Here is a 12,470-nt window from a genome sequence, read left to right as displayed (position 1 = left end):
TATTATATATTAATACGTTTTTTTTCCCGTTATAAATTAAAAAGAACTATTTAAAAATAATAATAATAATAAGTACGCGTTTTTATATACCGAATTACGTTATACTTTATTAAAGATCGTATCTCTTTTTTTTTTATTCGCTATACGAGTTTAGCCGCTTAATATACGCTTTTATATATATAATAAGGCTATTTATTAAGATTATTTATTCGAGGGCTTTATTTAGAGATTTTTTAATAAAAATGTTTATAAAGTTATTTCGGCCGTCGACCTAACAGATTTCTAAGATCTCCCTTTTTTATATAATTCTTAGAACGATATAATATCGATTATTAGTCTTTTTTCGTTCGTTGTTCCTAATTTAATTAAATATTCGTCGAGTAAATATCCTCGTTAATAAGTTAATAATAGAACGCGGCGTTCATTAAATAAATAATACCTTATTATACGTTTTCCGGATCGAAATAATTATACTCCTTTTTATTATTTTTTAACTCCTTCCTTTTCCTTTTTTAGTTTCGGACGAAATCCCCGTATTCTTTTTAAATAAAGAGATCTTATCCCATGTTATTATATGTTTAAAGGTATTGGATTATTATATCGGTTCGTTTTTCGGCTAGGTAGTTTATTAATTAATAGCTTTACTTATAACAGATTCGGTAAGTTTCTTGTTCGAACTGCCGATTCCTGTATAATAGCTTTAGTTAAAAGGTATTAACGGGTTATTAACTACTTTTTTATTTTAGTAATCGGTTATTATATAGTAATTTATTATTATAAATTAGTCGGTTTTTTTATATATAGTTATTTATAAACCGTTTATTAGTTAAGTATATATTTTTAACCGGGTATCGATATAATTTTTCTGTTAAGTATTATTCCGAGATCTTTTAATTCGTTATTATATTTAATAATATATAAAAGTTTAAAAATAACGCTTTATATATTAATTTTTAATAAATAAAGGTTAATAAAAGTTCTAGAACTTCTCGATAAGCTCTTACGATGGAGGTATAAAAAGCGATCTCTTTTTCGAATCTTTTTCCGAAAGCTCGTTATACGAGCTAAAGCTTATTTAATAAGATTTCTAAAACCTCGATAAGTTATTTCTCGGCGTTTTTATTTTTTATTTATACGAAAAAGGTTATTATTTAATTCGTAAAATATTATACGTAATTTATTATTATATTAAAATATAAATTTATTAAATAATATATCTCGTCTTATTTCTTTTTAAGTCCGATATAATTAAGATAAAATACCTCCGTATAGCCGGAAAAAATGTTTAAGAAAACTATATAGTATTGGTTTTTTAATATATCTAGCCGTCAGTATATTCCGATAAATATCTATACTTTATTATAAAAAATGTCGTACGGCTTACCGGTATAATTCTTTTCCTTCCTTTATACCTTTAAAAAAGTAACGACTTTATTTTGATCAATTTTACCGTTATAAATAGCTCGGTTTAAAGGAATATCGTATTTCGTAATATATACTAGACCAGATAATCGTACCGTTTAATCCGGCGGTATCGGAGTCGGAGAAGGAAAAAAGATAACGTCTTGCGACGCTTGGGTACTTAGGAATCTAGGGTTAAACGTCGGGCTTAAAGTATTTAAAACTCCGGGATTAAACGTCGGTTTTAAAGTACCCTGTGGTGTCGCGAACGATTACTCCGTATAGAGACCGGGTGTCTCTCGTTTAGGCGGCGGTTTTTCGACTGTCTATTCTCGGGAAGAATATAAAATATCCTCCTTTCGGGTTTCCGAAGTCGGTTCTACCGGTCGGTCTTATTAATATATAGGATCGGCCGGTAATACTAAACTTATAAGCTTAGTTTTAAAAGATCCGTCCATTAATATATTAACTCCGTATTTTTTAAAATAATTAAAGAACTTTTTTTAAAATATATAATTAATTTAACCGAATTAGTATTCGATTTATCCGTCGAACTTTATAATAAACGTTTTTTTAAAAGAGGTCCCTTTTATTTTTAATATATAATATTTTAAAAAGTATCGTATAAAGTACGTCGTAAATAGTTTAGGTATTATTTTTTCGAAAAATACGTTTAAAGGTTCGAGTTTTTAAAAAACGAGGTTAACGTTTCTTTTCTAAACTATTAAAAAAAATTTAATATCTTAAAATATTTCTTTATATATAAACGGTTTAAGGTTTAAAATCGTCGGTTTATTTAAATTCAATATATCTAGGCTTAATCTCGATTCGCCGACCGCGATTAACTTTATTTAATAAAAATTATTATTTTATAAATCGTATAATAAAATTATTTAAATATATAATTATATATAGTTTAATTAATTTCGTATATAATTCGGAATTTAATCTCCTTTTTATAATATATACTCGGGAAAAGGGTTCCTCCTTATACGGTTAATTTAGTTCGGCTCTTCCTCCGAATCTCTAACGGGCGGAAATTCTCGAGGCTCCTTAGCACGGTCGCCCTTACGTCGGTAAGGGCGTAAAACCGTCTCTTCACTCTTACTAATCTATAATCGCTACGGGTAACTATTAATTAATATTAAATAAGCTTTCGTATATATAATAATTCCGGTTTTAATCGGGGTTTAATCGTTCTTATTCTATTATTTATATCTATTTTTAATACGAGCTACGAGGGGTATTATATGCCCCTCTTAATGAAATAAGAAAGGAGTTCGTACGCGTAGGTACGTAACACCCCTTTTTAAAATAATATAGAAAACCTTAGTTCCTACTATTCTAATACTTCGATTAATATTTATTTATATATAATTCTTATTACTCGTATATAATTCCGGAACTCTTTTTAAAAATAAGTTCCGGGGTTATACGAAATATTATTCGAAAAGCTTTAATAAACGTATATTTAATATTTATAAAATATATTTTAAATATTTTATATACTAAATAACTTTAAAAATATAACTATTTAAAAAAACGTATTAATATTAATAACGTATAATATATTTTATCTATTAATATATATAATATTAATAACGATTTTATAATTAAAATCGTACAAGTTTTAAAATAAGAATTTAAACCGCTATAATACCGGGTCGTACGTCTAATACTAAGAGCAGAATTTCTAGATTTTATTAAAGATAAAAATCTCGACGTTATCGTAGCTAGTATTTTTTAAAAGGTTATATAGCCTCTCTATACGGGGATGTCCGAACCAACGGTAGAGGTACCGGAGCTATACTTCGATAAGGTATACCGTCGCTTTTATATAATTAATATTAAAAAACGAATATCTTTATTTCTTAATAACCGGGAGTATCTTTTTATTAACTCGTATAATAACGTTAAAAATATTATTATAATACGTTTTAAATTTATTAGTATTATATAACGATAATAAAAAAAGGTTTAAGTTTCGAGAATATAATATTTCATTATTCTTAACTAGTTCTATATATTAAGGGTACCGATTAATAATATTAAAAATAAATTACCGAATTTAATCTCGGTTAATCTAAAAATTTAGTTAATCTAAGTATCCGGGTTTTTTCGTACGTAAGCTTCGGTTTAAAGCTTATCAATTATCGAGAGCTATATAGTACCGGTATCCTAAAATTCACTTTAATATACCTGGCTATACTAACCGTTTAAGTTAAATTAATCCGCTCGTATAATAAGCTTTAAAGAATAGATATCCTTTTTTATAAACCGGTAAAAGAATGTAACGTTTATTAAGTAAATAATTCCTTATCGTATATTTTCTAAATTAATATAATCGTAGTTTTTTTTATTATTAAAATCTTTTTACGGTTTTTTTAATTTTATATAAATATTTCGTATTTTTTTAATACGAAGGGATTTTATTTAATAACTTTATACGTTTAAAAGTATTAGGTTTATACCCGAGATTACTCTTTAAATAAATAGTTTATCGACTAATATCCTTATTTCTAATAAACTTGGCACGTTCTTCTCTAAAACGGCTTATTTTTATACATTAGTTTAAATTAGAACAATATTATTATTCGTTAATTCCGGTTATTAAAAAATACCGGTTTACTCTCGTAAAAAGGTTTATTACTATAAGACGGCCTATTCCCTCTCGTATAGTTATTAATAAAGCGTCTATTAATTATATACGCTTTAAAGGCTATTTCTGGCGGTAATCCTTTTATTAAATAGCCAGTTATTATTTTTCGGTCTATCGCGATACTTAGCAAGGTTTAAAAGTTAAAAAATAAACCTTCGTATATTAATTACCGGTGGATAAGGGCCGGTTCGAATTCGGGAACTCCTCGGTAAGCTCGTATAATAGAAGTATAGAAGTATTTTTTTCTTTAAAATTCTATTCCGAAGGCTTGTTATACGCGGGTTAACTTATTAAATAATATTTCTAAAACTTTTAAAAACGATTTCTTAGGGTTTTCTATTTTTAATTATATAAATATAATATTCGTTTAATCCGTATAATATTAAATATAAGTTACCGAGTTATTAAAATATTTATCGAAATCGGTATATATTTAATCCTATTTTTTATTTAGGTCGATATAGTTTAAATAAAAGTTTACCGCATAGCCGGCTAGGATATCCGGAAAAATCGCGTAATACTAATTTTTTAAAATATTTAATCGGCGGTAGGTCTTAATAAAAAATTGTACTTTATTAATAAAAATATTATATAATACGCCGGTATAATCGTTAATCTTTTCTTATATTTTAAAAAATAAAACGATTTTAAAATTATTTACTTTTTTATTATAAATAATTCGAATTAATAAAATATTATACGTAATAATATTTATTAAATTAAACGTTTGTATATTAATATTAAATATTTAATTAAAAGCGAGGAAAAAAATAATATTTTAAAAAGTTTTAATACCGGGTATACTAGGATACGTAATTAAGAAAAAGGAATACTAGTAATTAGGGTTTAGTCGTACGGCTAGTTATACCGTATAAGTTTCCCGCGTTTCTTATTTTATTATATAATTTTTAGTTAGTTATTTTATTAGGTTCTATACGGTACTTTTTTTTTAAACGGTTGGGGGTCGGCGTTATTATTTTAATTTAAATAATAAAATACGTCGGTATACGGTAAGTTTTATTAGTTTCCCGGTTATTATATTATTATCAGGGGTATCGATTCCGTTCTTTTTTAAATATATAAAAAAAGTTTTTAAAAATATATAATTAATATTTTTAAATACCTTTTCTATTTATTTAATAAAATCGTAAACGAATTATTTTATAAAGGTATTTTTTATAATTTTAAAAAGTAATCATTATAAAGGTATTATATAGCGTATATCGTTAGTTCCTTCTTTGTTGTTTCGGGTAATGTCGGGTCCGGCTCGTCGTTCTATTTCTTAAGGTCAATATTTACCTTTTAAACCCCCGAGTTTCATTCTCGTGGTCGCTATAGCTTCTTTATACATAATCTCGGGTTCGTTTTTAAGTACTTTAGACGGCTCGGATATCTAAGGGATTTTAAATTATTTAATATTAAGATCTTAGCCTGGTTAAAAAGTATTAAAGGTAAATACTATTATTAAAATATTATTTAATTAGTTTATACAACATTATTTTTAGGTATAAAGTAATATATAATTTAATTAATTTTCCGACCGTATTATAACCTAGTTTCTTTTTTTCGATATTCGTTTTAAAAAAAATAAAATTTAAACTTTATACAAAAGAGGTAGCTTTACTTTTTTTAAAGATTTAAAAATCCTTTTAAATTATTTAATATAGTCGCCTTACTTATATATTAATATAAAACCGTTTCTTTACTTTTATTAATTTATAATTATTTCGTATAATTATTAATTAATATTAAATAAGCTTTTTAATATATATATACGTTATATAAAAATTAAAACGGTATTTATATTTTATTTATTTCCTTTATTTATTAATTAACGGGAAGCCGCTAACGTTTACCTTCTCGTACGAGGGGTTAATAATCCGTGCGTCGCACGCACGTGACGCCCTTTTTAAGAGGTGCTGGAAGCCCCTGGAGTAGCTGTTTTAATAAATATTTTATTAAATTAAAAAGTTTAATTTATTTATTATATTATTATATATATTTATTATAAACCGCCTCGTTATTATTAATTAATTCGCGGTTATTTTTTATTAAAAATAATTAAGACTATTTATCGAAATAAGTGTTAGACCAGCTAAAACTAAGGCTGTTTATATTACCTTAAAAGCGGTGCCACGTACCTACGCGTACGAACCCCTTTTCTACTTTATAAAGAGGGGTATGCGATACCCCTCGCAGCTGGTAGAATAGATAAAGATAAATAATAAAAGATAGTAATACAGTACTAATTAAACCCCTACTTATACGTACGTACGAAAGCTTATTTAATAATAAGTTTAAAAGCTATTAATAATTCATACGCGTTATTTATTTAAAACTCACTCGGCGCTGTGTTCAGCGAAATCATTGTGTGGCTTGCCGAGGGTTCCACTGGAATCAAGGCATACGAGGCAAAGAGGAAGACGGAAACCAGCCACGTCCCTGGCCTACCGGGCAGTGGCTACGAGAACTGTTTCCACGACGGATTGGAGCGGTTGAAGTGCGTGGATGAAGCTCACAAGAGAGCTTTGGGGCGTCTCAGGAAAATGGACAACATCACGCCAAATGTGAAAGACTTCATCAAGCGTTTCATGTTGGTCCCTCACTCCGAGAGAATCGATACGAAGTCTCTACACCGCTTCTTCAGCTATGAAATACAGCGGCAAATGCACCAGGGAACCGACCAAGACAGCCTACGGCCTCCAGGTGCACGTTTTGGGGCTTGTTCGTCTGATTCCCCACGACTTCCGCCTGACCTGCCGCCAATCCAAACGAGAAACCTGTCCTTGAATCAAGAAAGGCCACACACTGGAGACACTGCTACCCCGGACCTCTTACTGAAGGTGCCTTCGACTGCTAACAATAATCCATCTCCGGTGACATCCGATACCAGGAATGACGAGGACCGTCCTCCCTCAATCACAGTAGAGGATGTCAACGCCTGGCTTGCGAGTAAGAGGAGGGATCCTATACCAGGGATGAAACAGGTGATGCAGGAAATCAAGGATAGAGATCAGCTGTTCGTGGTCGACGACTCCAAGACAATGGCGCAGCACAAGTCTCGTCTGTATCTCACCATCAAAGCGCTCTTGGCATTCGCCTGCCAAATTGACCCCGATCGTGTCGAAATAGTCTTCACTTCTGACCCGAGTAAAGTAGTACGGGACAGAAGGATGTTCGGAGGAGCAGAGTACCTTGCTCGAAAGGTACTGGACCACTTTGACAATGGAATACTAGGGGCCAGTACAAATATGGAGTCTAAGCTGGGCGACATAATGCACAGGTATGTGCCAGTTGAGGGCTTGAAGAGAGCCAGCATTTACGTCATGACTGACGCAGTCTGGCAACCTTCCTCGGAATCAGGGGGCGGCGTTGAGAGCACCCTGAGGAACCTCATAATGCGCTTGAAACAGCATGGGAAAGACCGACACTGTGTCACTTTCCAGTTCATTCGCTTTGGGGATGACCCCGTTGGCCTGAGACGCCTTCGGTACCTGGACGATGACCTTGCCCGGGAAGCAGGGATGGAAGATTTGTATGTCGACACTGGCCCCCCTTATGGCCCCTGCCGCTTTGGTCGCAACACCCTCCCTCCCGAGAAGTATGAAATGCTGAAATCTGTGCTGATAACGTCTCCATCTAGTGATATTGTTGATTACCGCGAGTACGACGAGAATGTGCCTCACATGTTGGTGGGCGCATACAGCCGTCTTTACGATGCCCAGGACGGCCATGTCGATCCAAAAAATAGAGGACTGACTACACCTCTAGAAATGCCGAATATGGGACGGAGAAAATCCAAATTTTTCTCAAGGAGATTATTTGGGGGATAGACTGGGGGGTGGGCTGTGGTGGTGTCATTTTAGACCATCCCCCTACTTTGGAAGGGTTGCGACAACAGTGGACGAGTTTCGATGTGTGCATGATTATAACTGATACCCCTTATCTCATTGTACTGCTTTAAAAAAATGGTATTTCATCAAACTCAACCCCATCTACCTGCCCTTGAAATCAGTCTTTGTTGTTCCTTTCCATCTTGTCCCCCTGAGCTCTGCTCAACCACATCTGACTTGCTCCACAATACGTTGTCTCAGCATCGGCCTTTAGCCGTACTAAACATGCATTATCTAAAATATAACAGGGATCCGAGTCTCTTTCGCCCATTTGCACTTTGAACTTCCCTATTTTAAGTACACATGAATTGACTCTTTCCTTCATGGCCCATACACTTAATCTCGCAGTCTTCATACCTGTCTAACCCAGCTGTGAGACCCATTCCTGCCGTTCTCTATAGAACAGGTCGCAACGTCCATGACCATCGTGGCCGACGACCAAGACCTAGAGCCGGTGGAGACATCGAGCCCAGTGGCCCAGAAAATGGCGTTAACTTGTCACCCAGTTCAGCCGGTCTCGGATCACCAGCTCTCTATGACCTTGACCCATCCCGGGGATGATCTTACTTCTCGTTATAGCACTTTCATCCAGCCAGCTGTTTGAGCTCGTATATTGCCCACTCTAGCTTTTTTTCCACAGGCTGAGAGTTCTCGAGGTGTCAAACTGTATGGTGACGGTAAGACTTGCTTCGTTGGCATCGTACCAACTAACATCAAGACTGCCTAGGTACAATGGATCTTGCGTAGGGTTTATTCTAATAGGCTCAGGGCCGGTGGGAGCTTGCTGACGACTCAACTCTATCTTGTGGATAGAGCCCAGCATGATGTCGTACTTGGCTTGAAGTTTTGTACTGATTCCGCTTACAACGCTGTCAACAGGCTTCGTCCCTAGGCTGAAAATTAGCAAGGTCGAATCAAGCAGATAAACCTCGTGAGGTATCAAGGGTTCGCCCCACGCGCCGGCAATATTAAAAATTCCAGCTAGGTGCACGCTGCCTAGGAACCTTCCTGATTCGTCATTTAGCCGCAAAGCCAACTGCACGTTTGCCTTCATATTACTAGCAATATTGAGTATCCGAGCAGCTCTTGATGACAAAATATCGATGATTGGACGGTTGGCTTCGACCTCTGAACTTGTTTGAGCATCATCGCTTCCCAGGAGGAGGGCCTGGAAACACATATGTTAGATGCAAATACCGGCCACATGGCTGAACCATATGGAGGGTAAACACATAATTTGGAACAAACTAACTCTTAGTCGGGTCCAAGCTACAGTTATTTATTTTAAAGATTGGACCATATGGCTTTGTAAGGAACGCATAGGGAAATCCCAGTTGTCTAGCCTGGAGGGATGAACAAGTACCATGTTCAACCCTGATAGGTAGCCAAGGACGTGGCCAAAACATGCAGTGTAGGAAGCGAACAATCCACTCCAATGGCGAATTTGGGGCGGGGGTTTCTCCATGGTATTCTGGAGCTCCAATACGAACTCTTGTTGAATTCCGGCTATCGTTTGGTTGTTCATCCACTCGTTGTCTAAGGAAAGGCCATATAGGCTGGTGAATAAACTGTCAGTGTGGATAATCAAGTTTGTGAAGGAAGCTTTGAGTCCTTCGCCAAAGTGAATAATTTCACCGGTGGCTGAATCGATTGGATTCACCCCTGGATTCATCACATCAAGTAGGGCTGCGTGGGAGTGGTTTTCGCCCATCTGTAGTCTTTCGTTCCAAAATCAGACAATGCCGTGGGCTGCTGCTTCCAGAGAACAGCATTCTCCTTCAGTCCATCCTTCATGGTTAGCGTTTTGAATAATCCAAATATCTCACGTGAAGACTCATGGGCTGATTTGGTGTGGTGTAACCAATAGTTCTGAGCGTATCTGAGGAAGTTGTACTGTGCAACAGGCTGGCTTCCATTCCTGCCGACAGTCAAGTCGACTGCCATATTCGTATGATGCTTGTTGCCCTCTAGAAGTTTTATGGCCATGATTTGCAACCTTCTTGTGCGCTTCGGGATAGAATCGATAATGCGAGCCGGCATCGGACCTATCGCTAGCGGAGTGGTCACATACTTAGAGACAGAAGCATTGAAGCCTTCCCAGCTCAGGTAAGTGATGACAATTTGGCCCATGTGAGAGTCTGCTTCATGCTCTGAGAAAGGTATTCCGGTTCCACGAATGGTATGCCCGTCTTGGAATTGGCCAAAGATGAATCTTTTGGCGCTTGGGTGCATGAAGTGAAGGGTTGGTTGCTCCTCGTCGAGCACTACCAGGCTTTTACAGCTACCCGGAACTGAATGCATGTCCGAAACATAGTGATCCGTGATGTTTGCGTTACCTGGAACAACGCTGATCGCCTCTTCAAACTCGTCGAGGGATAACGGACGCAATGCAGCCCCTAGAAGCTGTAAAACATGAACTTGGTACTTTGCCGCGGACTCTCTACAGCGATCCAAGATACGTTGAAATATATTGGGCAAACTTGGAGGGAGCGTTTTAAGAGCCTCGAGTATTTCTGTATCGTAATCGAGCCTTGATGAAATTATTTATATCGGGTCGATCATTTTGCAAAGTGACGCATATCGGTCGTTCTAACAAGTGTGCCCTGACTTCAACGCCCGCTCCAATGCTGTGGGACATGCATATGAGTGCGTTAAAGGCGTTTTGGAGTTTGGTGAGCGATCGCGAAAGCTCCCATAGAACCGATCTTCCACAGGCCTCTAGTCCGTCCAGCACGAGAAATATCCTCTCCTTTGTACTGAGGACACCTTTCAAAGCCATAAGGACCTGACTAGTGTCTATATCATCGTTGAAATAGCCACTGTATGGAACGGTCCCCCTCTGGATGCAGCAGCTGCAGAATTTGTCGTGCAATGCATCCAATAATCGTTCTGCAGTCTAGAGACCGAATATCATCTTCTCAGCAGAAGAATTAGGCTGTGTTGGTTTGTGGCTGCTTCAGATTGATGTCATCAACCATGTTGGCCAAAACTACCGATTTCCCCGAACTAAGCTTTCCTCGGATGATGAGCGATGATGATTCCTGTCTATTGATCCATATGTTATAAGCTAAAGCACCCCTCCACGGACCACCCCTTCGCGGACCAGAAAACCTACCAAACACACCCTTTCAATTTAAAGTTATTTCTATAGCTAAAATTAGTCAGGATATACTATTTTCTGGTATTCTTAATAATAATATAGTCCTCTGTCTCCGTTCTATCGTCTTTTATTCCCCTCTGTATCGTTCTGCGGCCTGCTTAATACCTCAACGTCGGTAAATTCGTCCTTAAATATAACCCTACCCCTTAGCCTCCGCTTGGCCCGTCGTATATTAGCCATACGAACAAATCGCTATCCCGGTACGATTCTTACCTTCTAACGTATCTTAGTAGTCTTCCCACTAAGTTTAGTTTAAAAATAATTAATTTAAGCTTCGAGGTTCGCGATTTTATTAGTTTATTCGTTAAGGGCCTTACTAGCCTTACGAGTAAAGAGTTTTTAAGAAAAGAGATTAAAAATAGGGTCTATAGCGACTAGTTTTCGACTACTATTTCTTAATACTTAATTATTAAAAGGTGTTTTAATAAGCGTTAAAATTAATTTAATAACGAAATCGGGCGTTAATTCTTTATTAATTACCGGGGGTAGCTTTGGACATAGTTAAGCGATACTTTTATTTTTTAAAATAATATATTTTAATAATAAAGGTTTTAATCGATCCCGCGGATAAATCCTAGCTATTTTTTAAACATTTTAGATCGTCGAAAGAGTTAAAATATTAATCCTAGCCTAGCGGTATATTTTTAATATATTTAATTTAATAAGTTTAAGTTTAAAAACCGCGTTTAAATATATTTTTAAAAGGATTTTTAACCTTTTTTTTAATAACCCGAAGACCCTTATATTTAAAACCTATACGATATAATTATAATATAATTTATAAAAAACGAGCCATATTTTATTAATAAAATAAAGTTATAAAAAATCTTTATTTATATATAAATCATAGACGTTATAAATTAAAATAATTTATTTATTATTATAATAAAATTAAATATAAGGAATAAAAATATTTTAAATTTAATCTAATATTATAAGATTATTAATCTACCTTTTAAGCGATGCTTTAAACCGTTAATTATTTTAAAAATAATTATCTTAGTTTAGAAACCACTAGCTTTAAACGTTGGCCCCCTTAAAAATAACTAGCGGCGAGAAAGCTACCTTATTATAGTTTATATACTCTAGGGTAGTAATCTATTCCTTTTTCTCGACATCTTTTTTAAAGGCTAAATAACTAGTAGCTTCGGTAACCACTTAGTGGTTACCGCTAACGCCTTAGCCGATACTCATTTCGTTAATATTATAAAAGCGTTTAAAAGGAATATTAGCTAGCTCCGAGGTATTAAATTTATCGAAAAAAACGTTAATATTAATAATAATTATTTTATTAACGCGGCTATAATTAATTATTTTAAACTTAATAGTTTTAATAAACTCGTTTTTAATTAAAAAT

The 12,470-nt window shown here is 34.7% G+C and overlaps 2 protein-coding genes across 2 annotated transcripts; one reads left to right on the top strand and one right to left on the bottom strand.

Moving 5' to 3' along the window:
* Positions 1-6,606: 6,606 nt before the first annotated feature.
* Positions 6,607-7,893, top strand: PG994_008214 (kinase-like domain-containing protein; the record flags this gene model as incomplete). The annotated part of the gene is made up of 1 exon (XM_066859623.1): positions 6,607-7,893. The coding sequence occupies one exon, from the start codon at positions 6,607-6,609 to the stop codon at positions 7,891-7,893; it is 1,287 nt and encodes a 428-aa protein (XP_066715110.1).
* A 1,731-nt stretch (positions 7,894-9,624) lies between these two features.
* Positions 9,625-10,732, bottom strand: PG994_008213 (uncharacterized protein; the record flags this gene model as incomplete). The annotated part of the gene is made up of 2 exons (XM_066859622.1): positions 9,625-10,483; positions 10,548-10,732. 2 exons carry the CDS (start codon positions 10,730-10,732, stop codon positions 9,625-9,627), a joined length of 1,044 nt encoding a protein of 347 aa, XP_066715109.1.
* Positions 10,733-12,470: the final 1,738 nt, after the last annotated feature.

Source organism: Apiospora phragmitis (genome assembly GCF_038363925.1).
Source record: "Apiospora phragmitis strain CBS 135458 chromosome Unknown utg000007l:2111988.0-4706623.0:1.0-2598199.0, whole genome shotgun sequence".
NCBI lineage: Eukaryota > Fungi > Ascomycota > Sordariomycetes > Amphisphaeriales > Apiosporaceae > Apiospora > Apiospora phragmitis.
This window is presented reverse-complemented; position numbering and strand designations above follow the sequence as displayed.